The sequence below is a fragment of the Pholcus phalangioides genome, unplaced genomic scaffold, assembly GCF_987345545.1.
Source record: "Pholcus phalangioides strain wild (caught in Gottingen) unplaced genomic scaffold, Ppha-v1.0 ptg000039l_1, whole genome shotgun sequence".
In the NCBI taxonomy this organism is placed as follows: Eukaryota; Metazoa; Arthropoda; class Arachnida; order Araneae; family Pholcidae; genus Pholcus; species Pholcus phalangioides.
The window spans coordinates 27,229,532-27,257,019 of record NW_028301625.1 but is presented as its reverse complement, the minus strand read 5'-3'; the positions used below and the strand labels follow the sequence as shown (position 1 = coordinate 27,257,019).

General features: G+C 33.6%; 1 protein-coding gene across 3 annotated transcripts in view; it reads right to left on the bottom strand.

Moving 5' to 3' along the window:
- The window catches only part of LOC149065784 (histone-lysine N-methyltransferase 2C-like), a 385,748-nt gene that overhangs the window by 195,584 nt on the left and 162,676 nt on the right, over positions 1-27,488 (bottom strand). For all 3 annotated transcript variants that reach the window (XM_089253606.1, XM_089253607.1, XM_089253608.1), the window contains 7 exons: positions 25,445-25,696; positions 22,952-23,057; positions 19,328-19,426; positions 16,814-16,900; positions 11,420-11,534; positions 5,708-5,889; positions 2,868-2,941 (listed from right to left, as the gene is read on the bottom strand). In XM_089253606.1, the coding sequence (XP_089109732.1) occupies positions 2,868-2,941; positions 5,708-5,889; positions 11,420-11,534; positions 16,814-16,900; positions 19,328-19,426; positions 22,952-23,057; positions 25,445-25,696 (915 nt within the window). The remainder of the gene's footprint in view (positions 1-2,867; positions 2,942-5,707; positions 5,890-11,419; positions 11,535-16,813; positions 16,901-19,327; positions 19,427-22,951; positions 23,058-25,444; positions 25,697-27,488) is intronic.

The following is a 27,488-nucleotide window of genomic DNA, read 5'->3' as shown; positions in this document are numbered from 1 at the left end:
CAATATGCCTGAAGCTAAATAAATCAGTTTGAATTGTTCTTTACCATGAGCAGATATATATTTTAAGGAAATGAAAGACATGGGTCATTTTATCAACGCAAAGCTGATTACCATAAGTAACAAAATACAGGCCCTTCCAGCAAAGATTTCAATTAATGTTAACTATCACCTGTTTTTCTTCTATAGTAGAAAACCTCTGAAGCAAAAAGAAAAAAAAACTACACATAGTATTAACCGTTTAAAGGCCGAACTATGAACAAAGTCACTTATTGTTTTGAAATTTGGAATTTAAGGTCCTTTTGCATACCTATACATAGATCGAGTTTGAAATTTGAAGAAAATTTTTTTTTTCTTATGGAACATATCGACAATTGGAGAGAGGTGAAAGCGGAAACTGGTATCACCAATATTCTCACATTTATTTATTTCTGGAGTACAGTTATCACAGGAAATTTTCTATTCTCTACTACAAATTCAAATTCGCAACACATACCAATTTTTTTGACATAAAAATGAGTGCAGAAAATTCAAATTTTTTTTGTCTTTTTATGCTTTTCTTTTATTTTTCTTTAAAAGAAGAAAAACATATATTTGGTGGCCCTTTTTTTTTGGTCATATTGGTAGCATTTATACATAGTTTTTTTTTTGGCAAACTGCACACCGTCCTTGCGTCGCAGACACAATATAATGGCCATCAGATGACCGGAGATCTTTTTTTCAGTTGACAACGTGGACCTGGATGAATAATTAACCCCTCCTTAGACCGTAGAAGTTTCATTGTCACTTCTCTTCGGAATTCCAAACGCGAAATAGGATCTGATTCTCGCAACTCTGAATGAATTATCCAACATGCTATAATTGTCACACGGCAAATATTTTCGAATGGAATCCAGAGCTGAGGTTTGGATCGGATTCTATAGAAAGAATTTTTTTTTTATCCCATATAATAATGTTTTTTCAGATTGCTCAAAACTGTCTTGCTTTTTCTTGAAACTTGAGTGTTACACTTACGCGTTTTGCTCTTTTTTTCTGCCCTGCATCTTTTGAAGAACACGTTAAAGGAGTTTTCTAACAACCCATCCTCATTGTTGCAAAATTACCTAGCATTTTACATATATCAGTTGGAGCTGTTGATACTAGATCATTTTCAACAATATCATCTTCATCCAGAATGTTTCCATTTTCATTAGCACAGAATTGGAATATATCTGCATCTTCTAATTCAGAATCTGAAAGAGTTTCTGAATATCTTACAGCTTCTAATGTCAGATATCTTTTTGATATGGTTAAACTCAGCTGAACACAACAAGACTATCTAAGATTGTCGAAGTCGGTTTGATTAGTCTGCCGTTCGCTAAAACACATTTCTAAGAATGCAAGAATAAAAAAGTACTTATCCAATATAAACAATCCACCCCAGAAAGCGCATTCCACTGTGCCATATTACCCAGAATTAGCCCCTATACCCATGTCAAACGATGACAACACCCTACGGTTTGGACGGGAAAATTGAAGCAGCGCACTGCACATTAGATATCCCTAGAATCCCGCTCTCTTGAAAGGCCAATGTTCCATAAATGAACACGCATTTTTGAACGCGTTTAGCTCTTCAACATTTAAAAGTACAAAGAAACTAATTGATTTACTTTGACTCACGCATTAAGAGACAGAAACACTCAAAATAATTTTTAATTTACTTCAAAATTGAAATTTTGGCAAATTTCAATCAAAATGAGGAAAAATTACCAAAAAAATGTCAAATTTCAAAATTCTGCCAAAACTTTTTATATCAACCTGAAGTTTCCCAATTTATTTCAAAAAATACTTTGAACTCTATTCTATACACGATAAAAACTGGAAATGTTTGAATCAATTTTTATCTGATATTTTTGTAAATAAAAACTATGGCCTTTAAACGGTTAACCATGTAACCTTAAAAAACAGTGATCATATTTTTTTTTTTTTTTTTTTTTTTTTTTAAGTGCCTGTGAAAGATTTTAACTTTGGTTGAGTAATGGAGTCTTAAAGCAGTACAAAAAGGCTCTCAAATATACTTCTCTCTCTCTAAGGCTCTCCATCACTTCATGTAATGGAATCTTTATTTGTCGAGAAGCTTATTTCTGTTATTCAAATGCCAATTGCTTTTATATAAAATGTTGTTATATACAACATATAAAACATTATCATTATCAGGAATCTGTCGGGATCAAAAGAATGATACTAATACCGGGTATCCCAGAGCTCTGCAGCTAAAATGAGAGAGGCAATAGTAAAATTGTACAATAGTATGAAACAATTTTTGCAATGGAACAAAGGGTTGCAATCGACTTACCTGAGGGATTTACATGCATTAGCATCACTTAAGAAATCATCAGAGTTTGACAAACCATGCTCATATCATAAAGAGCAACTGGAAAATTTCATACATGGTGTGAGAGGGGAAGGGATTTCTTCCTTCCAGCCACAGGCAAATACGGAAAAAAAACAGTTGCTTTTCATCTGTAAACTTGTGTATGGGGGGGGGGGTGTCTTTTTTTCACTCCCACACGGTGCTACTTTAAGACTTTTCCCCCTACCAATTTTTAATGCCAGTGGCTTAAACTGCATGTTAAAATGCAATAATAAATTTGTAATTCTGGATTCCATTAAAAAAAAATTATTTTGCCATGTATTATCTCACTCTTCTCATTCTAATTGTATAATTCTGAGATACTCTGTATATACATCATAGTTATATAATGGGTAAATGTCTTATAGAAGTTTCACTTTATTATGACTGCTTCACGTGACACATGACTCTTCCAGTTTTGTTTTTTAATTTTATGGTTGATCAATTCATTTATACTTAATACCTGAAAACAACTTACAAGATAAGGCTGTCTCTTCTCTGATGGTAGGCTTCTCCAAATCTTTGCAATTTGTTTCACTCTGTCACACCAGTCTAATTAAGATAATTAGAATAAGAAAAATATATTTTATGAGCATTTTATAATATTTTATCACATATATAAGTTTTTAGTTTCGATAATTGCATTTGTAATTGGGGGTTGCTGTATTTTAGAAATATACAACATCCATATTTCTTATGGGCATCTTTTTCTCAGCCACCTCGTTGGGCATTTTGCCTGTTCTAGCCTTGTATTTGTACAATGAATTATAAAATCAATAAAACAAGTTGGTACAGTGGTACTCTTGAGTTACAGGTTTAGTTTATTTGTGACAGTTATGCTCATCATCAAAAATTTATATAGAAAAGCAAACTTTCAATTTAATATAATAGAAATATTTTAATTTTTTTTCTACACATTCCTAAAATATTAATACTCGTACTAAAATGAATCAGCATGATAGGGCACAGTGTGCTATGCAGAATAAAAATATTCTTGCTAATAAGAAAAATACAATATAGAAAACAGCAGGGTTTTGATGAGTGCCAGGATGCCATAACTAGAAAATTGATACTGCCACCCAAAATTTTATATGTGTGGTTATTAAACTGCAGTCTAGGAACAACACAAAAATTTGCAAACTTATATCAGCATATCCACGAACATGGAAAGGGGATCACTACGTCCTGGGGATGTACCACCTAATTCTTAATAAGAATCTGCTTCTTAACTATGGATTTGATCTTTAGTTAAGAATTAAGAGGGAATTTTGCTACCACATACTTAACTAAGAATCGTTTTTGTTCCATAGTTAAGAATCGAGTTAAGAACCAAGGCTCCCCACTTCTTAGCTTGATTCTTACTAAACAATTTTTTTCTTCTATGCGAGATAACTTAAATTCTTTCTTTAATAGAAGTTTTTTTTTATGATTCATATTTAAAAAAATTAACAATGCATTTTTATTTCCAAATAAGGAAATAAAAGTAAGGAAATAAATTCCTTATTTATTAAGAAAATTAAGAAAGTAAATTCTTTCTTTAATAGAAGTTTTTTTTTTATGATTCATATTTTAAAAAATGGAAAAAAAAAAAATTAACAATGCATTTTTATTTCCAAATAAGGAAATAAAAGTTCCAAATAAGGAAATAAATTCGTCAGGCTTTTTAAGTTATCGAAAAGTTATCTGAAGGTTGTGTGGGAGAGTTGAAAACAGTGTTAGAGTCTATATACAGCACATATATGCTGATAATAATGATAAAATATCGGATTATTTCAATAAAGTTTGATAAATTTTGCTACATTTATCACATTTACCAGTGATTATGCATAATTCTCAATTTTTCAATCCATAAATATCAGGATCGATGAGTCGTAAATACAATTTTTTTTCATATTATGGGAACTCGTAGATTTGAAATTTTTATTAGTTTAAAACTTGAGAGAAAATTGAATTTCTCCCACAAAATATGTGAGATAAAGATCTAATCGGCCGAAATATAATTGTATATAAATTAAAAATCATTATTAACCTGCTGCTGTGTTTGTTTTTTTCACATGCTTCGGTGTAAGTAAAAAAGCCATCATTACAGAAGCGATGACCATTTTCAATATTGATGTATTATCTGATCACTATTATTGTTATTTGACCCCGAAGCAGCTATGCAATACACGTACATCACCACATTCAATTCATCATGACAATTAATTTAAAGAAACATGAAGCATATTATAAAAATTATTGTTAGTCTTGTAATGTTAGCTTCACTTACATACATAATGTAAACACAACGATGACTCATTTATCGCACTAACCATGGTTTGACAATTATGCATAATGACCTACAAATGTGAGATATATGTACATACAAATGTTCACGGTATATGAGCAAAATTGATCAAACTTACAGAAATGGCAGATGATTATTCATATAACAGCTCCTCTTTATCACTTTCACCATAACATATATAGCATAGCCCCTTTTCATGGAGGGTGGCAGGGATCCATCCCAGTGAACATGGGATGAATCTTTGATTCGAATATCGGATGATTAAATATGAATATGTTTGTTTTTTACTGCAACATGTTAAAAAAATATTATGTATTCATCATTTCTTCTCAACCATATTCACATTTGCTGAAATAATCTCAGCCATTTTTTCAGGCTAGCGTCGCTCTAAAATTTCTTTTCCTCTCCATCTTGTCAACAACAAGCTGTTGTTAATTTTTAGCTGGGCGCTGATTGGCCAATGGCAAAATTCCCCAAACAGGGAAGTTTATCGACCTGTCCATCGTCACGTGACCTTAAGAATAGCTTTTAACGATCACACCATGGTTGCATTCAGAGCTCGATTCTTAACGTGATTCTTACGAACAGATTCTTACGTATGGATGATTGGTTATTAAGAATCAAAAGGTGGTACACCCCCTAGAAAGGTAGAAAGAAACATTGTTTTGGACACATTTTCCTCAGGGAGAAAAAAATATTTGGCTCATACAAAAAGTGTTCTGGTACCTAGATATTTTTATAATTTGTCAAGCCATGAGAAGTACAATACAGCAATTGATTTAGGCATCCACTTGATTAGAGCATCTGAGCTTTTATGTATTAAAGGGGCATGCTTGTGTTTCTAGTTAAGTTCAATATCTGCTTAAAAGTTAAAGCATTTTTAGCAAATATATTTTTCTCATAATGTGTATTACTCGCAAGTGAAAGCACTCTTATCTCAAACCACCACTGTATTATAAAATTCACACAAAAATTTTATTTGCTATGGGAAAAAGAAATAGTACATATTCAAACACAAGTTTTTGACTCACTGGGAAATTCAAGCTTTAAATGAGGACAATTTATGTTGGCATATAACACAGGAGATATTGTAGATTGCAGTCCAAGGGTTTCATCTGCTTCCCATTTCATGGTACTCTTTGGCATTGGTGCTTGTTCAGAGCTTTCACTTTCTGACCAAGAACTATTAGAGTCTTGATGCTGCAGATTTGGTCTACAAATTGAATAGTAAAAGACAAAAAAATCTTCATGATATATCATATTTTTCAGTCTCATTTTATGCTACATCAAAGAATATTATAAATATTATAAATGAAAAAAAAAATGTGTGTAAAAAAAGTTGAAGACTAAACAACAGAAAAAAAAATGTTCATAAATTCTGTAGTATAACACACAAGTCATATTTTACATATAGACATTGTGAATACATGATCATATCTCATAATGATGAATTACATAGTTGCCTTGAAAAATCTTCTATCTTCATTTGGTAAAATGACATATACATAGCAGACGATGCAGTTCATAGCCATTGTCTCAAAAACATGTCTACAGGGGTTGCATTATCATGCTGCTTTATATATTGAGGGGCAGTTTCAAATCCAACCAAAATTTCTGAATGAATCTTTGGTGGTGGATCATCATAATATTACCCATCACTTGATGATAAGTCATTGCCAGCTGAAACTCAGACGATGATTTCTGCATCCATAAAAGTTTGTTGGCTCTGCTGGAGTCTAAAAATAACATTGCACCCACACATCTTTTTCCTCTGGTTCCCTGTAATCAGGGACTTATTTTAAAAGCTAGAGCATTTCTTTGGATTCATTTGTTTCTTATTGATTATCATCAAAAGCAAGTAATGATCATAATTTTTCCCAGGTTTTCTTTAACAAGGTTTATGTCACATTTTCCCATGTTTCTGCAGCCACGTAAATGAAATCTTTGACCGAAAGGAAAATAAGCACCAGATTTTATTGACTTTCTGTCATTGTTAAACAGAGTTGTCTGGTCTGCAACTCTTATCCCACCCATATAGGAATACTCACTATTATTATAATTTTTAAAAAGCCATGTTTAAAAGATGAACCCTGGAAATCAGACATATTTGCGAATCTTAACAGGTCTCAGTTCAGATTAGTGGGGTTCTAGTGTACATCGTATTACAAAGGGTTTTAATTTTGGTTTATTACACTTGCTGTTTTAAACAAACACCTATAGTTACACTTATTATGTTTTAGATTTTTTAAAAATAACTCAGTTAATTTACTTCAAAATATTTCGCACGCATACCTATGATTTTTATCATGGCACACACCAGTTAAAAAATTGTCTCTAACATTCTAGTACTTGAATACTATTGTATTTGCGTACAATTCCAGTAAATTTCTGTAATTTCATTGATGATTTATCATATTTACCAATCTAAAATGATCAGTGATTCTGCACATAATCACTAGATTTATCCTAACATATATGTCAAATTCATTACAAAGACATCATTTAAAGGAATCCTGGGGATGTTAAGTGTGATGGGGACACTAGAATAAATCCAGTCTCAATCATCTGTTTATTGAGACCTGAACAAAGCACACAAAAGACAATTTTATGACATAGGACATGGATTCTCCAACTTTTTGTGTTTGCAGTGCCCTTGGCAATTTTAAATACTTCACAGAAACCAACATCCACCTCGAAGTAGTTCAGCAGGATCTCAAACAGCTGTAACAAACTGATAGGAATAACGGCCTTTTAGTGCTATATTCAAAATAATTTCATCCATGAAGTGGTCTCACTGCCCTTCTCTTTGAGAATCCCTGATGAGTGGATGTTAATAACAAAGGAGGCTAGCTAATTCAAGACAAGATGTCTTGTGATAAAAATTGTTTTTTCGGGTTCGAAGACCGTCGTCTGTTTGAGTTAGTTCTCAACGTTTCCCCAACACTAGTGGTTGGCATCATCAGGAGAATAGATAAACTGGATCAAAGTCAATCTATTCTCCTGATGATGCCAGCCACTAGTGTTGGGGAAACGTTGAGAACTAACTCAAACAGACGACGGTCTTCGAACCCAAAAAATTTTTTTTATCAAATGATGGCCGCAAAAACCTTATCAACTATTTAAGATGTCTTGTGTTGAAGAACTTGTTGGCAACCAGCTAAACCACGAGTGTGCAACCCTTTAAGCCTGTAAGTCAGATATATGATTCGATAACCTCTGAAGACGACAAACTGGAGTACCCATTACATTGTGTGGATTGATAGTTTTATAGGAATGCCTTCCACAGGTTGGCAGGATAGAACCAGTTGGCGGACCAAAAGTTGTGCACCCCAAATCTAGACAAATTGAGTTGGATCTTGTGGCAGTAGAACACATGCAAGTTCATTCATTGTGTTGGTGAAAAGTCAATATGTTGCTGGGTCCAAAAGGTCACTTTTAGGACTAAAAATGGTTTGTATCCCACTGACTTCTGTTTCACAAGGGGTCTCTTAAAGGTGCTGCTGTGCATATGTAACATAGTCCAAAATGAATAGGAATAGATCACTGATGAATCTCAATATGTATCATCATCAACCACCACCATTTTCAATCCACTGCTGGATGAAGGTCTCCTCTAAATTTTTCTGTTTTGCTTTAGCCATCCAGTTGACTCCAGCCACTTTTCTAATCTCGTCGATCCATCTTGCGCGGGAACGCCTTCTTGGACATTCAACACCATGGGGGTACCAATCTAGAATACTTGTAGTCCATCTGCTGTCTTGTCTTCTTGCAATATGTCCAGCCCATTTCCATTTTAGAAATTTAATACTTTCCATGATATCATATACCTTTGTTTGGTTCCTTATCCAAGTGATTCGTTTTCTGTCTCTCCTTGTGATGCCCAGCATACATCTTTCCATGCTCTTTTGTGTTGTCTGTAGCCTTTGTATCATCTTGCTTGTGAGTGTCCATGTTTCAGCTCACAATATATATATATATATGAGCTGAAACATGGGCACTCACGTATATATAGTTTGAATATTTTTTCTGGATATCTTTCTCCATTAATTTTTATACAGAGAGAACCAGGTAGTAAACTCCACCAAATATATTTGGAAAGTTACAGCCGTATATTGTTTGTTTACATTGAAAAAACCTAAGTTTTTTAGAAATTAAAAAATCTGAATTCATCAATAAGGTTTTATATATGGGAAAAAATATCTGTAATAGGCTTACAGAAATGATTTAGATAAAAATAGTTATGGTTACAATATTTTACTGAACAGTTTCATTATTTCAGTTTGTGTTGTCTTTTTTTTAATCCAAAGCAATAGGAAATACAGAGCCTCCTCATTTTTAAACATCATTCAGTTTGTATTTTAAGGTTGGAGTTGCATCTCAAACTTGTTTCTTCTCTAAATTACAGACATGCCAACTTTTGAAATCCAGAAATCCGGAGATTCTCCCTAGGGGGGTACCCCCCCCCCGACACTCATGGACTCGATCAAAAAAAAAGGTCATAAAAAAAAATTTCGAAATTATTTTTTTTTTAATAAACTAAGAAAAAGTTACATTTCCCCCCCCCTCAAGGCAGGTTCTGCATTGCCCCTGAGAAGAATATAATTCCATGCCAGTCTTTCCATGCAGAATAGAGAAATCACATCTACATACTGTTCATAAAGTATGTTTCCTTTCGTGGATGCTATCAGTGATTCATAATCTTGGGTATATGAATTGTTAAAAGCTTTACATTTAGCTGTATATAGCTTAAAGTTTTATATTTTCTTTCTGAAGATGTTTAATCGGAAGAAATGATTTAAAAAAATTCAAATTACAAAGCTGCGGACGAAAAAACGTGTTTACCGTGCGGCTGTTAATGGAATACAATAACGATTATACAGGAATTTCAGCAACCAAGGGTTTCCCCCTGATAAATGATTGCCGATAAATGCTACGAAAACGAAGTCACGTCTTTGCCAGTTGCTTAAATGAGGTCACAGAGACTTTTCCTTACGGCTGCTCGATGGGAATTACTACGGCTGTCCTCTTTGGGTGTTTTCCCTAACGACGATGGTAATTATTGCCGCCACGACAATGTGAAAGCTCGCGTAAAATCTAATTTTCTGCCAAAATCCGGAGAAATTTTAACAAATCTGGAGAGCGGGAGGAAGGATGAAAAATCCGGAGTCTCCCGCTTAAATCGAGAGAGTTGGCAGGTCTGAAATTATCATTTGTAGCATGCAAACTACTATGAAATACCGCAGCAACAAAAAGTTTGAAAAATGCATAACAAAGGATGAGTTTAGAGTGATCATACATCTAATAGAAAAAAACTATATTAGAGGATGGCCAAAACTGAGTAATAAACCGAGCATCACAGATAGCCTCAAATTATTGCTTAAATACTCACAAATTAAGATCAAAGAGTGAAAAACTTTTGGTGACCAAGTTTATTCTATACTGGTTTCATAAAAGTTTCCAAACATTAACTTTGAGTTTATTGAATTTGTTTTCTGCTGCTCCATTTTTAAATTAAAACCTAACACTCTAGTTTTGCTTCTCATATATATTTCTTATCTTTATAAAAAGGATACTGATATCAGTGTTTATCTAGATATCATGTTAATCAATATTTTGGAAACTTTTATTAAGCCAATTTGGAATAAATTAATCACTTTAAGTTTAACCTTATGTTGATTTTTGATTAGCAACTATTGGCAATATCCCAATTTGGTTGGGAAGATATATGCCTAAACGTGAGCCATTTCTTGATTACACAAGCACAACCATATTTTTTACCTCTTTTGCTCTGGCAGACTTCTCAAAATAATACCCACTTTCCAAGGCCCAGTACATTAGAGACATTCATACTACAGCAGGCATATGTAACCTGATGCTCCAGTGCTTATTACAACATTCAATATTGGTCAATATTTATGTTTGATTTCGTAGCCATGATCAATTGACTTGCAGTGATCCACACACATCTAGAGTCAATGCCACCTTTCTAAAGGACCCATGACATCCATATCCCGCATTCAATTTAAATTTTCTTCCGTTATAGACTAAGATGACAGTGTTATCTATGCATTTTTTATCATCTTCATTCAATGTTTGGCAGATATTCTTTATCATGTTGACTGCAGCAGCCAATAAAAAGAAAGCACCTGTTAAAAAGTTGGAACTGTGGAACAACCCTTGTGTATTAAAATAGAATTTTGAGGTACAGTAGAACCTCCCATAATGGACATTCTCTGTTGGTGGACAGCTTTTAAAATTTAGTTAATGGGCCTCAATGTGTTGCCTGTTAAAACCCATTAGTGGCCAAAATTTTCTGTCCTAAGGATGTCCGTTATTGAGAGGTTCTACTGTATTTAAAAACTGCTCACAAAAAAATTTGTGGAAGTGTTCCATCTTCAATTTCTTTCAATATAAAAAAAATGAGAACAGAAATCTTGATTACTATAAGCAATGTTTTTCCCATGCTGCATGTGTCTGGTCTGTACTTAACAATAACATTACACATGATTTCAATAAGAGAAATGTATTGTATCTTTAAAATATTACTAAAAAAATGTTGATAAGGACTTAAATACTCTATTTCAAAAAATTTTGATTCACAAACTCATAATTTACTTTTTTAATAATACTCATTTTTTTCCCACACTTTATAGAATTCTTTATTTTTCCTAAAATACACTTTCAAACAGAATTACGGGACAACCATTCGATTTGAATGCAATTATTTTTATAACATTACTTACGTGTTTTCACGGTGAACTGGTGAGGACTGAGCATGCATCTGCACCGCTGACCTTTGCAAACCAAATGGACTAGACTGGTGTGAATGTGGTAGACTAAGAGGACTACTGTTTGTGTCTGTTTCAAAGAATGTACATACTGTATTACTTTTTCTTGAAATAATTTTTTATGTTCAAGTAAGGAAAAAACAACAAAATCCAGATCAGAAAATACAAAAAAATTGAAGAAAGGAATTTTTAAAATAGGAATAACACTATATGGCAGACAAACTGCATTTTCAATCTGAGAAAGTTTTATACATAATACTATCAAGAGTGTTCATTAAACTTGCACATCAGATTGAATGTCTGATGAACGCAGATTGAATGTTTTTCAGATGATTAAATTATTGTTTTTCAGATTATTAAGTTTTGCTCTTTTTTTTTGGGGGGGGGGGGTTTCAAGGCCATGGTAACCAAGGTTGATAAGGTATGAAAGTAACATACCAAAATACATTTTTACAGGTTTCTTGAGTTTTAAACAAATCCTGTCTCAATAAGAACGTTTCCCAAGTTTTAAACAAGTCCAGACCTTGGAATAGCGTTACATGACCAGAAGTATTTCTCACACTTGTAGAAGTGTGATGGGACCAAAACAATCACATAAGAATGCAACAACTGCAAAAAAAATTTTCACACTAAGCAGTTGCCATATTAGATTTTCACATGAGAAGCAAAAAAGAAAAAAAGTGCTACTCCATAAGCTGTAAATCCTGGTCAGATTAGCTCTTGTGTGTATGAAATGACCATTGTTAGACAAAAATGATTTTTAAAAAATTATTGATACAATTTATTGTTTCTGATGACAGTTGGTCCATTTTCCATTCTATAGATGCTGAAAGATGATTTCTTGTCATTGAATTAATTTTTATTTATTCAATTAAAACAACACAAACATGGAATTAGCCTCATCGAAGGTAAATTCATATTTTGATAAAAGTTCCCACTGATTAAGAAGAGAGTTTAAATTTTTAAGACTAACTGCTACTACCATGATATCACAAAGGTAGGCCTGACAGGGTATGGAATTATCACTGGCATAGAAAGTTGTCTACTGACACTTAAATTGAAGCAGTGATTTATCCACAGGTAGCTCAACTCTGACTCCACAATAATTACTTAAATTCCAGACAATGGCTAAATATGAAATTTATTAATTTGACAAAACACATGCTACTTTAAATATATAAAAAGAATACACTGACACATAGAAAATAACATCTTGACTTGGCAAGAAACGAAAGCCTTCTCTTTTGCACAGCGAAAGAGAGATAAAAAAGGCGCACTAACAAAAACGATGTGTAGGCAGATTTATTGGAGGGCCAACATCTACGCACTCGTGCTGGTAGCACCGCTGCAGTACTCCTCCACGTGTCCGAAGGACATTAAGCTTGATAAGGTGTTACAAAACGAACTTTCCGTCCAGACCTCGTGACTAAACCCTGTGGTGAGGCTGAGGCATTGCATAGAGATGATTTGCAAACATTAGATTCTTTGCATTTGAGAGAATTAAACAAAAATACAGGTTTTAAACGATCAACAGAAATACACTTAGAGATTCATTATTGATATAAGCAAAGTAAAAAATTTATCAGTCCCACTCAAAACTTCATAAAGTCCTTGGTAAGGCTGCTGTAGTGAACGCCTTCCAGTGTCAACCCTCACAAAAACGTGTGTGGATTTGGACAAATCCTTGTGCAGTGCGTTTTTTGAGGAATGATTGGACAAAGGCAAAGGACAAAGCTTTGGTATAGACATACGCAAGTTCGTGACATAATCGGATTTTGAGATGCGCTTACCAGAATTTTTGAAAAAGTCTCAGAGTAACCTCAGAGATGTTCCATAGATCATGTTCACTGGCATAGCACCGAAATCAGGTTTGAAACTTGAGCGTATTCAGAGTAGAATGGTAAGAAGAGCGTCAACCCATATATAAAACCAACATCTCAAAATTGTTATCAATCCAATGGTTACTGGGGTAAAAATGATAAAGAACCGGGAATGCAACCATTCTTGCGTTGCAGTAGTACGCATCTTGTCTACAACCAGCAGCTTCACAAGGGATTGGAAGAGTTCAGATTCAAACTGAGAACCCGTCAAAAGTAATGCGTTCTGGAATGCCGAAACGGGAGATCCAATTTGAGAGAAAAGCAAATACCACAGTTTCAGCAGTCTGGTCGGGAACGGGAATAGCTTCTGGCCATGTGGTGAATCTGTTACTGCAAGTCACAACATAGCGATTTCCTTTACTTGGTGGAAGTGGACCTACGATGTCAATATAGGCATGCGAGAACCTCGCGGAAGGAAATTCGAATGCACCAACAGGAGAATGTGTATGAGAGACGACCGACTTTTGATCGCTGGCAAAGGACATAAATTTTGCACTACTCCTTGCAGTCCCTTTCTAAAAATTTCCAGATGAATCGTCTGCGAATCATTTCAGCAGTAGCTCTGGTGACAGGGCGGGAGAGGTTGTGCACTGCATCGAAAATAGCGGCAAAATGTTGAAGGCACATAAGGTCTAATGGAACCAGTGGAAACATCACACTGTAGAGCGACTTCAGGAGAACCAAAAGTCATTGGTTTTACATCGAGACCTGAGCACATTTCACGAAGTAATTGCAATTCCTCCTCATTCTGAGTGCGAGCCATCTCCGCAAAGTCGATACTAGGAGCTATATCAATTTCTGATATTCTTTAAAATGCATTGGCTACTCATTTTGATCGCCCGAAATGTGCTTGATATGTGTGGAAAATAGGCTAATGAATTCTAGATGAAAAATCTGCCTAGGTGAACATTTTTAACTTTGGGAAAATGCATAGACCAGGGATTTATGATCAGTGAGGATTTCGAAGTCAGACTCTTCTAGCATATGTCGAAAATGTTTAATTGCTGCATATTCGCAACCAGTTCTCGATCATAAGTACTGTATCTGCATTCAGCTGAAATTAGCTTACGTGAGAAGAAACCTAATGGCTGAGTTTGATTATCAACTGCTTGATTCAAAACTCTGAACAAAATAAGATCGTGTTCATGCGACTTCTCATCAGCTGAAGCAACAAGAATATCATTTAAGTAAACATAGCAGAAATTGAGATCCGAGAGGATACTGTCAATGAATCGTTGAAATGTTTGTGGAGCGTTTCTGAGGCCAAAGGTCATGTAAACTTATTCAAAGAGGCCGTGCGGTGTAATCACAGCTGTCTTGGGAATGTCACTTTCTTTCAGAGGGATCTGGTGATATGCCTTTAGAAGATCAAGTTTTGACAATATCCTTTTTCCAGCTAGACCGAAAGAAAAGTCTTGAATATTGGGAATAGGATAATGGTAGGGAATAGTTCAGCATTCAACCAATGCAAATCACCACATATATGTGCCAACCACCTGTTTTTTTTTTTTAAACTAGGTGGATAATGTGTGTTAAGAATGTTCTTATAACACATTTTACAGAAGAACGTGTCATCAGCAAGCACTTCTCTATTCTATGGCCTCCCCAATCCCCAGACCTTGATTCATGCGATTTTGGCTTTGGGGACATTTGAAACGTCTGGTAAATTGACAATCCAAGAACTTTACCTAAACTTAAAGGCAGCATTTCACGCCACGTGCTGAACATTTCCCCGCACACACTTCAGTCAGTTGTGGAACATGCCATCTTGCGATTTAACATGGTATCTGAAAATGATGGCCATCATGTGGAACATGTTTTGTTGTAGTAACAATTGTAAAAGTGTTTAACAATTATTAAAATTTTAAATGTTTGCCTAAATGTTTCATTTCTTAATAAAATGTCTTTTGGTGGCAACATGTGCAACTAATTTTTTTCCCCTGAAACAAATTCCCATCACTTCATGAAGTCCTCCACAAAATTTCACAATTTTCTGTGATGACTGGTTTCGCCCGCAGGCTACTTTAAAATAGGGTCTTTTAATTATGGATGCCCTGTAGAATTTAAAAAATTCAGAAAAAATAACCCCACTGATGTTTAAGAATTTTATATACATGTCACCAACGAATAATACACTTTAATTAGCATAGCTTTACAACAGTGACTGGGTTGATTTGCAACAATTGTTCTTTCATCACCGCCACAAATAAAATAAAAAATCACAGTAATAGTAACAAGTAAAAATTCAATAGTACGAAAGCATAGACAATACAGTTTTGAGCAGAAAGACAGGATTTTATTAAATGTCAAAAATTTTATTGCCAAAATAGATACATTTATCACCAACAGGTGACATCAAAGTTTGTCACTTTTAATATTTGGTGCCATCTGTTGATGAGGAAATTTAACTATTCCAACAATGTAATTTCTCATTTATTGAAAAAATTTTCTCTTTTTGTGAGAAAACATAAAGATAGCATCTGCATACAATGAATGTTGTACATAAAAGGCTGTTTTTGACTATTTTTTAGGGGTTTTTGCAGTATGTTATATCCTCATTATTTTCTTATTTAAGAGCCTTTTTTTGGTTTGTTATACCCACAGTATATTTTAAGTTTTAAAGCAGGGTATGTTATAACAGAGGTAAAAATATATAGACGTGAATGGGTAAAATTTTAAGGATTTCACAAACGTGTTATATCCACGGGTTATGTTATATGTGTACTCGACTATATATGCAACTTTTAAGAATTTCAGAAAAAGATGCTATAAAAAACATTTGAAAAATAAGGTTAAATTGGGAGAAAGTAGAGATTACTGCAACGTTAGCATTCAAATAAGTACTTTAACACTTTCCAGTAATACCAGTTTCTTTTGAATGCAAAATTTTTGATTTGTACTGTTTTATTTATTCTAGAGTTTTTGTGAACGAATGCGTATATTGAATTCGTTATTGCGAATAAATGTGAAATTTTTTTCTGAATTTTTTTTGTGAATAATTGCAAAATTTACTGATTTTGAAAAAAAAATTCCGCGAATAAATGCAAAATTTGATTAAAAAATTTTTTTTTTTGCAAAATTTCAATTATTTTTTTGAAATTTATGTACCTCTAATCTGAGAGTATTAATTAGATCATAACACCTTTTCAATAAGAAAATGATGTTATAATCTATAAAAATAATTTTGAATGTGAGTGCTACTTTAACACTCTGTGAGATTCTATTGGATTCCTTTTACTTAATCTTGAATCTGACAAAAAAAAAATTGAAAAAGTGATCATGATTTTTCATTGATTAAATTCACTCGTGGTTAAACAGATCAAATCACAATATCATAATATAATCTATACTAAAATGTAACAACTTTTTCTAACACCATTAAATATGAAATCAGTGACTCTTCTTGTTAGCAACATTAATTACATACTATATCATTTACCAATTTATTAATTAACTTTTCAATGCTTACTAGAATGTAAAGACTGGGAAACATTCTGATCCCTCAATGCACCTTCTATAACATCTTCAATATCTTTGCTATCCATCTTCGGGAAACCTATGATACAAATATCACTTAAGTGAATTTGTAAATGTCCAAAAAAGTATGCTATGTCAAAAAAGAGGACTACGGTACTTACAAAAGGAAGTGAAATCTCATCAAAAACATTTCATGTAAAAACTGAAGCCAAGTCACGAAATTCTTTAGCCATAAAAAGTTGTGTTTTCTGATGTAGAGCCAAGTCTAATGCTGTTATTAACTGGGACACTTAGATTCACAAATTATTCCAAGCCTGTACACCTTTAGTTGAAGAACATTTTGAGACTAGGCAATTACGCAGCACGAGAATGTGTCGGCCGTGGTTAAGTTTTATTATTCACGCCATTAATCAAATTCCATCAAATACTGTTTATGTAAAGGATATCTGTACTTTTAGCATTGACTTGATTTTACATAACATGGTAAGGCGTAATATGTGCTATGTAATGTCAAGTCCCAAAATGTTCAACTAAAGGTGTATAGGCTTGGAGTGATTTGTGACTCGAAGTGTCAGAGTTAATAACAGCATTAGACTTGGCTCTACATCAGATATAGCATCATTTTACGACTAAAGAATCTCAAGACTTGACTTCAGTTTTTGCATGAAATGTTTTTGATGGGATTCCCTATACAGATCATAACAATCTCTTGGGAATACATGCATACATACATGCTGACCATGTTATTTAAACATCAATATCTCTTCACACAGCCAGTTTTCCATATATATATTGCATTAACTAGTGGAGAGAGCAGGTCTTACTATACATATAAGTCATGGCTGTATTTATCCCGTCTGATGAGCACAGGTTTGGCTTTAGTGTAAAAGTGTGTCATTTGCATAAAGATGCAAACAGAGCCTTACGCCCAATCAGGGTTTTATAAAATTCAGTCTCGGTGGGTTTTATCAGAAAAACTGGATTCCTTTTATTATACCAGTAGAAAATTATCTGACATAGGTAGGCCTACATGTATATTTATATTCCCTATTATGGCTAAATATTAATAGTCTAGTATACATTAAAAGTATATTGATTAACAAAATTGAATATATTGTTTAGCATGAAGTGTTTTCACACCGACCAGTAAGTGGTTGTTCATCGTATTTGAGCTTCAGTGTATAAAATTGATAAACAGGGCAATTTGAAGAACAGGCAAACTTAGCTATTTCAAACTTCTCGATAATTCAAACTTTAAACTAAATAAAAAACTGAAGGTAATTCTTAAAATTGAAATTACTTGTTTAATTCAATTTTTTTTTTTTGGTAATGTTTTGGATAATTTAAATTTTGATTAAGATTTTTCATTTTTCAAACTCTCAGCTGTTCTATTTCGGCTCTAAGTAAGATGCAATGATTTTTTTTTACTGCTTCCACACACTTTCTGCTGTGGCTGGTGTTTTACCAAATCTTGTATGACCTCATTATAACCTGCGAATGGCAGATGCAAAGGCTTTTGTGTGTACGTGGTATTCATCATCTCCACAGACAGCCACACAGAGCTAAAATCCCAGTTACCTGTCTGATAGAATGTGTTTGAAATTCATATCTCTCTAGCATTATTGTTAATTTATTTTGGAATATTAATACAGCTTAGTAACATTTCTAACTATGTTGTTAGTTTGTTATTTATTGTGGTTGACTTATGGATGCAGATATTGATAAAGTATAGAATAAAAGTCAAATTGAATCTTCTCATGAAGAGGACGAAAACGAACCTAAGAAAGCAAAAGAGTTCTCTATTCCAGCACTTGCAAGGGTACAGACATGTTACAGAAAATAAAGCTTTTGAACATTAAAAAAAATCCCATCTTTCATTCCCCAAATGAACTTTTTTTGAAGATTTTGTGCAATACTTAAGAGCATCCAAAAGGTAAATAAAAACTTCAAATGAATTAGTTTCTATGATCATTTATGCTTAATACAAGCACTAGTTGCCACAACACAACAAGGAAACTGGCGAAGTTCAATATTCAATACATTTTTATAATTATTAAGAGTTTGATTTTTTTGTGAAAGTACAGTTATCATATAATGAGAATTAGATAATTCACTTTTTTTTCTGTCCCCTCAAGCTAGCTTGGAATCAATCCCGCTCAATAGTAATACTAATCAATTAGATAAAATAACAGTTTTGCTCTAATATAAACTTACTAATAAATCATCATAATTATTAAATTAGATGATTATGATGTGTTAGAAAAATACGAGTTTGGTAATGGTTGTCCTTGTCAGAAAAAAAATTGTTTTTTTCTTTAATATTATCCTTGTTAAAGAAGATCTGAGAAGACACACCTAATGCGATGAAATTTTGAAATGAGTATGCTGGCTGGAATTAACTGGATCACAAAAGCAACAGAGATAGAGGATAACCAAAAAAAATTCGAGAAGACCTACATCCAGCAGGTACATTGAAAATTGATGATGATACAATAATAATACTCACTAGTAGTAACACTTAAAGAAGGAATGTCTTTGGAGTGTTGAATATCGAAGTTGAATACTGTTTCTTCTTTATAACTTCCATCTTCACTCCCAATGCATTCTAAAAATTGATAGCAGTTTTATCATTACTGTTTTGAAACAAAAAAAAATATTTATAAAAAAGTATATTAAGTATAGTATATAAAAAATATTTATAAAATAATATATATAAAAAAGAATATTCCTATAATAAAATCATAAATTAAATTTATCTTTAACTTAGAAGAAATACTGTTACTGTGTGATGTGACACTGCCATATATAGAGGTTGATTAGCCTCCATGTGAACGAATTTTTGAAGGTTGTCGTCATTAGAGGGAGCGTGGGAGCCAAGTGGAAATCATTTATGTTTTGAATGCGAAGTTATGGCACCTAAAATAAATTTGTTTTGGGAAGGCTATGTTGTAGCACTTTTCAACGCGAAGTTCAGCTGCAGTGCAATCATAAAACAGTGCAAGGATCATGGACTTTCAATAAGTAAAGGTGGAATTAACATCATTAGACAGATAAGTGATTCGGACATTCCATGTAAGAAATCTCCCACAAAGGCTGTTCCAAAGCAAACCTGTCCTAAGGTCACATCAGCAGTAGAACAGGTCACCAGGCATTTGGCACTACAGGAAAACCCACCAACGCAAAGAACTATGACCAGAAAGGTAGGAGTAAGCCAGGCAGACATATCCCAACTCATTAAAGGCCAATTGCAATCACGGGAAGTGCAGAAAGCTCAAGGACACCTGCTAATCCATAGGCATAAAGGAGAATGAAAAAATGCATGAAAGTTGTATGAAAAGTATCTGGCTGGTAGCAAGTAGAAATTTGTGGCTACCCTAGATCAGGCTTGGGTCTACCTTTCTGACAGCAATAAAATTCGAGCCATCACTTATCATCCTGTCCAAGGTAAAGGTCGACCAGAATGGGTTAGACAATGTAAGGAAGCATTTCCAAAGGGATTCATGGTGGTAGCAGGATACTCGTACAGAGGGAAGCTCATGATCTGGAAAATCGGAAAAAATACAAATGTTAATGCAGCCTACTTCCAGCAATCGGTAATATGACACCAATTTTCACCAAAGATATACCCGCTTTGTATGGAACTGCCGCAAACCAGGTTCATATCCACATGGACAAAGCGCACACAGATAAAAGCTCAAGAGCTTTTTATGAACAGATGGCAAAATCCACCGGAATCAAAGTTATCCCATTCGACCATGTCAAGTCTCTAGATGCAAGTCTGATGGATTTTTGTGGCTTTGGACTACTTAAAAGGGCACTTGCAAATCATCATCCGAGCACAGTCAGCGGTATATGGAAAATATGCAAGGAGGAGTGGGACAGAATTCCCTGCCACAGCTTTAAAGAAGTCTCCTACAACGGAAATTATGATGTCGTGCCATTATTCGAGAACAGGGTGGCCACATAGAGTACAAGCACTGGTGGAGACATGGATTTTCCTAGGTGAATTTTATTTTCAAAACCGTTCACCTGGAGACCAATCAACCTCTGTAATATGTCGCAGATTCAATAATATAAAAAGTTAAATAAAAAAGTTGGAAATGTATCATCAAGATCTGAAATTAAGCTATTGTTTGTTTAGAAAACTAACAAAGTACAGTAAATTTTGTTCAATACAGAATGTGAATAAGTTGGAAAAATCCTAAATATGAACATATGTTCTATGATCCTGACTACAAGAATGGTCGACAACCACACAACTTTCAGATCAACGTGAAGTTCTTTCTTCAGTGGCACAGAAAACAAATAGACGAGAAAGAGAAGGATGGAAAAATGGTGTAGAGCCAATCACAGAAGAGGATGTTATAGTGATGACAAATAGAAAAGTGTATTTTGGAGTATTTTGGAGAAAGATGTGCATGTGTACAGGGGAGGGTGGTAAGCGGGTGGTAGCCAAAAGCAGCAAATTTGTGGAATCAGTGGTCAAGAAAATTAGACTACAATGATTACAGAGCGGAAAAATTTGTACAATGTACAGCTCACTTGGTGGCAAGATCGTAAATCCGCCTTTAATGAGATAATGTTTGATTATAATGTTTTTATTTATTGCCTTTATTTCCCACAAACCTAAACAAATAGTTGAGAAAGTACTGAAAAAGGTACTTTTGTTAGTAGTGTGTGTGTGAATACTTTTATTGCTTTAACTTTTTATGAGCGAAGACATTTTTCTGCTTGAAATGATAAAATATTACTAATTGCACAAAAAATTCAATAATTAAGTTTACACTGTAAATAAACATTCCAGACGTCAAAGTTTCAATTAGTACATACAGCTCTCCTTTTGAGCAGATACAATATTTACCCGAAAAGAGTGAAAAATACAAGTAGTAGTAAAAAAAAGATGAAATTTGAAAAAAAAGATAAAAAACATCCTGGGCATTATTATTTTTCTACAGCCCTCTACATGGCGAGACATGTTCACTTTAGAAAATTTAAACCGGATTTCATTTTATAGGGGCCCCTGCACCTCAGGCCTCCGGGCCATGCTTGGGTGGAATGGCACTGCCCCTAGGCTCAATGGCCACTTCTATAGTAAATTTATAGCATGAAAAACAAAAAAAATGACAATCATCCAGGGCTAGAGCATTGCCAGCTCCACTATTAGGTTGACCATGCTTCTGTGTGGTTTCTTTAAAAATTTTATAACATTACAGACTGCACACTAATCAATATCCTGGAGTAAAAATTTTCACAAAATTTAAACAGAATCATCAAAGCTATAGTACTTGGAAAAAAAAATTAGCTAGGCCATGAGACCTCAATTTGGCCACTAATGGAACTAAAAATTAACTGAAAAAGCTATATGTGAGAGGCCACTTTATCGTGGAAATTTTACAGCCACTGTTTATACATATTTACATACGAATATTAGTATCAGATATATCAATACACTGATAGATAATTTAATTATTTTTAATTAAATGTTATGTGAATGTAAAATGCATGGCAAGATTTTGATTCAATGACATCGCTTTAATTTTTATAATCAATATAAATGAGAATCATTTTGTGTGCAGCCAAAAAACAGGTGGAAATAATGATTTTCACTGACGGAAAACTTATTTCCTAAATTTCATGGACCTTTACACTCAGTGAGGCTGTTATCATCAATTTAGAAAAGACCTATTGATACCTTTGACATTATTTTTGCAAAGAGAAAACTTCTTATCAGCGAAAATCTGGCACTCTACTTTTGACAAGTGAGGGAAGGCATTGTCTTACCTCAACAGGCTCTGCCATTTTTCCAAAGGATTTTGGTAAAACCGTAACGTTTCAGAAGAATTTCTTTGAATATGCATAACTGTTGAAGGGTAAAGGAGCAAAAGATTTTCTTACAATATTTGAGGAAAGCAAGTAGCTTACGAGTGCGAAGATTACAAGTAGTTTTGAAATAAGTAACTAACATGAAAGTATCTTATTTAAAAAAAACAAAAACTAAAAGATTCAAACAATAACAGAAATAACAAGACTTGACAGATGGTTTAGCATATTGAATTGCTTCCAGTGTGAATCCTTAACTTCTATAATTTATTCTTGCATTTGTAACGTTTAGCTGATTTGATGAATATACCTTTGAAGTTCCTACTGGCTTCATTATTTGGAACACATAAAGCATCTTCATTACTGGATGAGATGGCTTCTGTTTTTATCTCTTTCAGATCGGGAAATGCTACATTCTATAAGTAGAGTAAAAATGAATGTAAAGCACAATACTAGTTTAATGTTCAAAACAATGTAAGTATATAATTTTTTTATTGTTGTTTGATTTTTAATGAGCTTCCATATCGTCTTCTAGAGTTTTTCAAAATTCTCTAATCGGTAAAAAAGTTCTCTTATTGGCTTATATGCAGAGGTAGTGCGGATGCCCTATAGCCTATCAAATACCCAAACTTTCAAAAAAAGATGGATAAAAATTTGGTTCACGTGTCCCATTAGTTTTACTGCGCTGACATACAAATGAATCATTTTACTGTACTGTATTGTTTTAAAATGTGGGTAGTGTTAAACAATAAGATGATGAGATATCTAGTTGTGACCCTGAATGAGGGGCCATATACCATATTTTCCAATTTAAGAGGGTTTTCCCTGTGGGTCACATAACAAAAATTATGGTACTTTCATGGCTATCTACCAGCATTCAAAAACATTGCCTATATGGCATAAATTTGCTTTGTTGCTGCAAGATTACAAGTGCTTTTCTTTTGAAAAATCGTAAACGAGTGAAATGCCTGTTCAAATTTTAAACACATTTCCGAGATCATTGGGGAAGATTCCACTTTGAATATCCAGTTTTGTCATCTAGCCGCTATGCGGTTGTCACCAATTTGAATCGTGAAAATCAGGGATTGTATGCAGAATTGGATTTTGGAGTGACACAATGATTTTTTCCACCAAAATTTTTGGTAACTAACACTCAAAAAGAATTTTAAATTAACAGATAGTATAAGAATGTATTTTTTCAATATTTTAATTTCTTACAAAAATATTTAAAAATATTTTTAATTTTCATGGGGTCTTCTTGAGCATGGGGTCCCATGCTCTCACATTCTGCTTTTTTTAAAGGAATTATTTTAAGAAAAAGGAAAAAATTGAATTTTATGAGAGTGAAATATAGAACCTACGCAGTGGGTCTTCATCGGGGGAACCCCATGCATGGTTCGAAAAGTGTAGACGTGTTAACATTTTTTCATTGTCTTTTTTCTTCCAACATGTTTTTGAGAAGGCAGGCATCAGGGAACAAGGGTTGGCATTTTAAATGCATTTAGGCATAGCCACCCTTCAGAAACGCCTAAACTTTTCGAACCATGCATGGGGTTTACCCTGATGAAGACCCACAGCATAGGTTCTATTTTGCTCTCATAAAATTCAATTTTTTTTCCTTTTTCTCAAAATAATTCTTTTTTGTATATATATATTTTTAAATACTAATACAAGAAATCAAACAAACTAACATATTAATAATCAGCGTATAAAAGTACAGAACAGTTTACTTTTAATTAAAAATGCAGCATGAATCACTTAATTTGTTTGTTCATGGATTCACGCCCTAGACCAGTGTTTCCCAAACTAGGCAATAGTGCCCCCTGGGGAATGATGGAATAATCCAAGGAGGGCTGGCTTGAGTTGGAGGCGATGAGAACAAAAAAAAGTTAAAGAAGGGGGTGATGGAACAAAAAGTTTGGGAAACTATGTCCTAAACTAATTCTATGTTTATCTGTAGGTATGGTCTCCAAAACAATACAATATACTCTAGGCCAGGAAAAACTAAGCTCTGGAAAAGTGGAAGAATTAAATTAGAACTTGAAGACCTTTTCAAAAATAACGCTGAGCATTCTACCAGTTTTTTCTTTTTGACAACCGTGGAGCATTGCTCAGAAAACCTGAGCCACTTGTCAATGAGAATTCCCAAATTGGTAATCCTAGTTACATCTGGAATAATTTTACCATTTAAACCAGTGTTTCCCAAAGTAGAAGGAAGGCGATGGAACAAAAAGTTTGGGAAACTGATTTAAACTCATAAGTGAAACGTGGGTTATTACAACAAAAATGAGCAACTATGCACTTGTACTAAAGTACATGAACTATGAAGAATGTCTTTCTAGTTTTGCAAGACTGAGATAACAAATTGACTGAAATTGTAATACAATGACTAATTATAACAAAATATAGATGCTTTTGAATATGCCACAAAATTTTTAAATATATGAATCTCCAAATATAAAAACATTCAAAACTATTTTGTATAAAGTATTATCAGAGGCTTTCATTTCTGGCGTTCAATGACTTACAAGTGGTTTCCGGGCTATTAGGCCATGGTCTAGGGAATTTTCTTCCTGATGTTTTGCCCACATCTGTGGCAGGCATCTTCTGAGGTTCAACGGATGCATGTCTCTGCGACAAGCGAAACCTTTCTTGCTTGTCATGGAGACCTAAGTCCATTTAATCTCAGAAGATGCCTGCAGCAGATGTGGGCCAAACATGAGGAAAACAATGCCTTAAACCATGGCCTAAAAGCAAGCAAACCACTTGTTAGTTAATTTGTATAAATATCTAATTGAGATACCTGAGAAGGGACAGAAGAACTTTTATCACTGAGTGACTGTGATGCTAGCTCTAATGACGATGCTGCAGTTTCTTTGGGTTCAGAGCATGAAATATTGGAACTTTGGTGGAAAGATGATCCTGACGTATCTTTTGATGGGAACTGGTTGATACTAGCATTACTAGAATCTACAGATGTATCATCTTGCGTGATTTCCCAAGAAGAATCAGTTTTTTTACATGAAAGCAAAAGATCTTTACCAAAGAAAGCATCCTGCAAGGTAATATTAAAAATATGTGAAAGAAAGTATTCATTTTCTTTCTCACTCATTATGTATGGAAACTATATGATGATAATATTTTTCTAGTAAAGGATATTACTTAGAGCTTGACAAATGACAGGTGACAACTCACAATAGAAAAAAAAAAATTTTTACAAGCACTTCAAATTATTTTCTCAGTGATATTGAAATCTATATCAAAAGAAAAAAAAAAGTTTTCCTAATTTAAGTAAGAATGTGTTGATGAACACTGAAAGGGATAATGAAATCCCAGAGAGAATGAAAAATAATATTATTTTAGACTGCAATTCTTGAAAGAAAAATATTCTTAGCTCAAAAAATTCGGCTAGCACCTAAATTTTTTTTTTTTGATTTGTCAAGCCATGATATTAGTTAAAATATACTATATAGCCATAAGATAGTGTTCACTTTAGAGTTGGGACATTTTTTAGAATTTCTAGAAAAATACGTCAATTTCTTTGAAGTTTTGGGCATGTATACCTTACGCTTGTATTTACACTTTTCAGTGAAGATTTAGTCATGAGCCTATTTAAGGGGCCAAAAATTCATTGAATGAGCAAAAGATAATGATTTTGATTAACCCTGTATCAAAAAAGCTACAAATGCTTAGTAACTTTCACAAAATATTTCTCTTGCATAGTGCAATGGTTTTATGCATTTTTTTGAAAATAGCACATATATTCAAGATGATATAAATGCTTCTTATAAAAATTTAAAAATTTTCATCACGTTTTTGCTTATGGCCCATGGATTTCTTTTTCAAAATTTCACAAAACTTACAAAAAATTTAACAACATACAGAAGACACTGTAATGAAATTTAAATGAAATATTCATGAGATATGAGCTCATATATATGATCAAGATATTCAATGACATATGAGCATTTTAAAACAATGATTTTCAAACATGAATGTGTATAAAATACCAATTTTATTTTTTCATAACTTTGTTGCCAAAATGCATAGGGCAACTTATATGGTGATTCCAATTGAATGTTGTGGAAATTCAGAAAGATGTTGATGATATAGTGAACAGTTGCTGAAAGTAGCTGTATGTTACAGGATTCGATTATATTTTTATTTTTTTTTCATTTGATAATTTTCTTACTTTGTTCATTTTGACATCATAAGTGTACACTAAAACCCCTCTAATTCAAAAACCCTTTAATCTGAACAGCTCCTAAGAAAATACGTGTGCGAAAAACTTCAAGAATCAACCTAAAGAAAAACAAATGCTCAAAAATTCTGCATTATAACACATTAACATTTCACATATGTACAATCATTATATGATCATACCTCATAATGATGAATTGTCATCTCAGTATAGTTGTTTTGAAAATATCTTTTGTTTTCATTTGAAGAAGCAACATATATACCTAGCGGACGATGCAGTTCGTAGTCATCATCTCAGAAACATGATATCTGCATGGGTTGCATTATCATGCTGCTCCCCGTATGGAAGGGCAGTTTCAAAAGTTAAAACAATTTCTGTTTTTGGTAGGGGGGCATCATAATCTAACCCATTAGTTCTTGAACTTTTGACATCCGTGGCTCCCTTGCTATAATGTTTATCCATGACGGCCCAGAATAGTCTAAGAAACAACCAAACCACCCCAAAGCACTGAATAGGCAATCATCAATGTTTGCAGCATACCACAACTAGAGATGTAAAATTCTCGAGAATAATCTTCGGAGAATATTCTCTGCTAAGACTACTATTATAAATAACTTCAGAATATTCTTATAAGTTCTTGATGAGA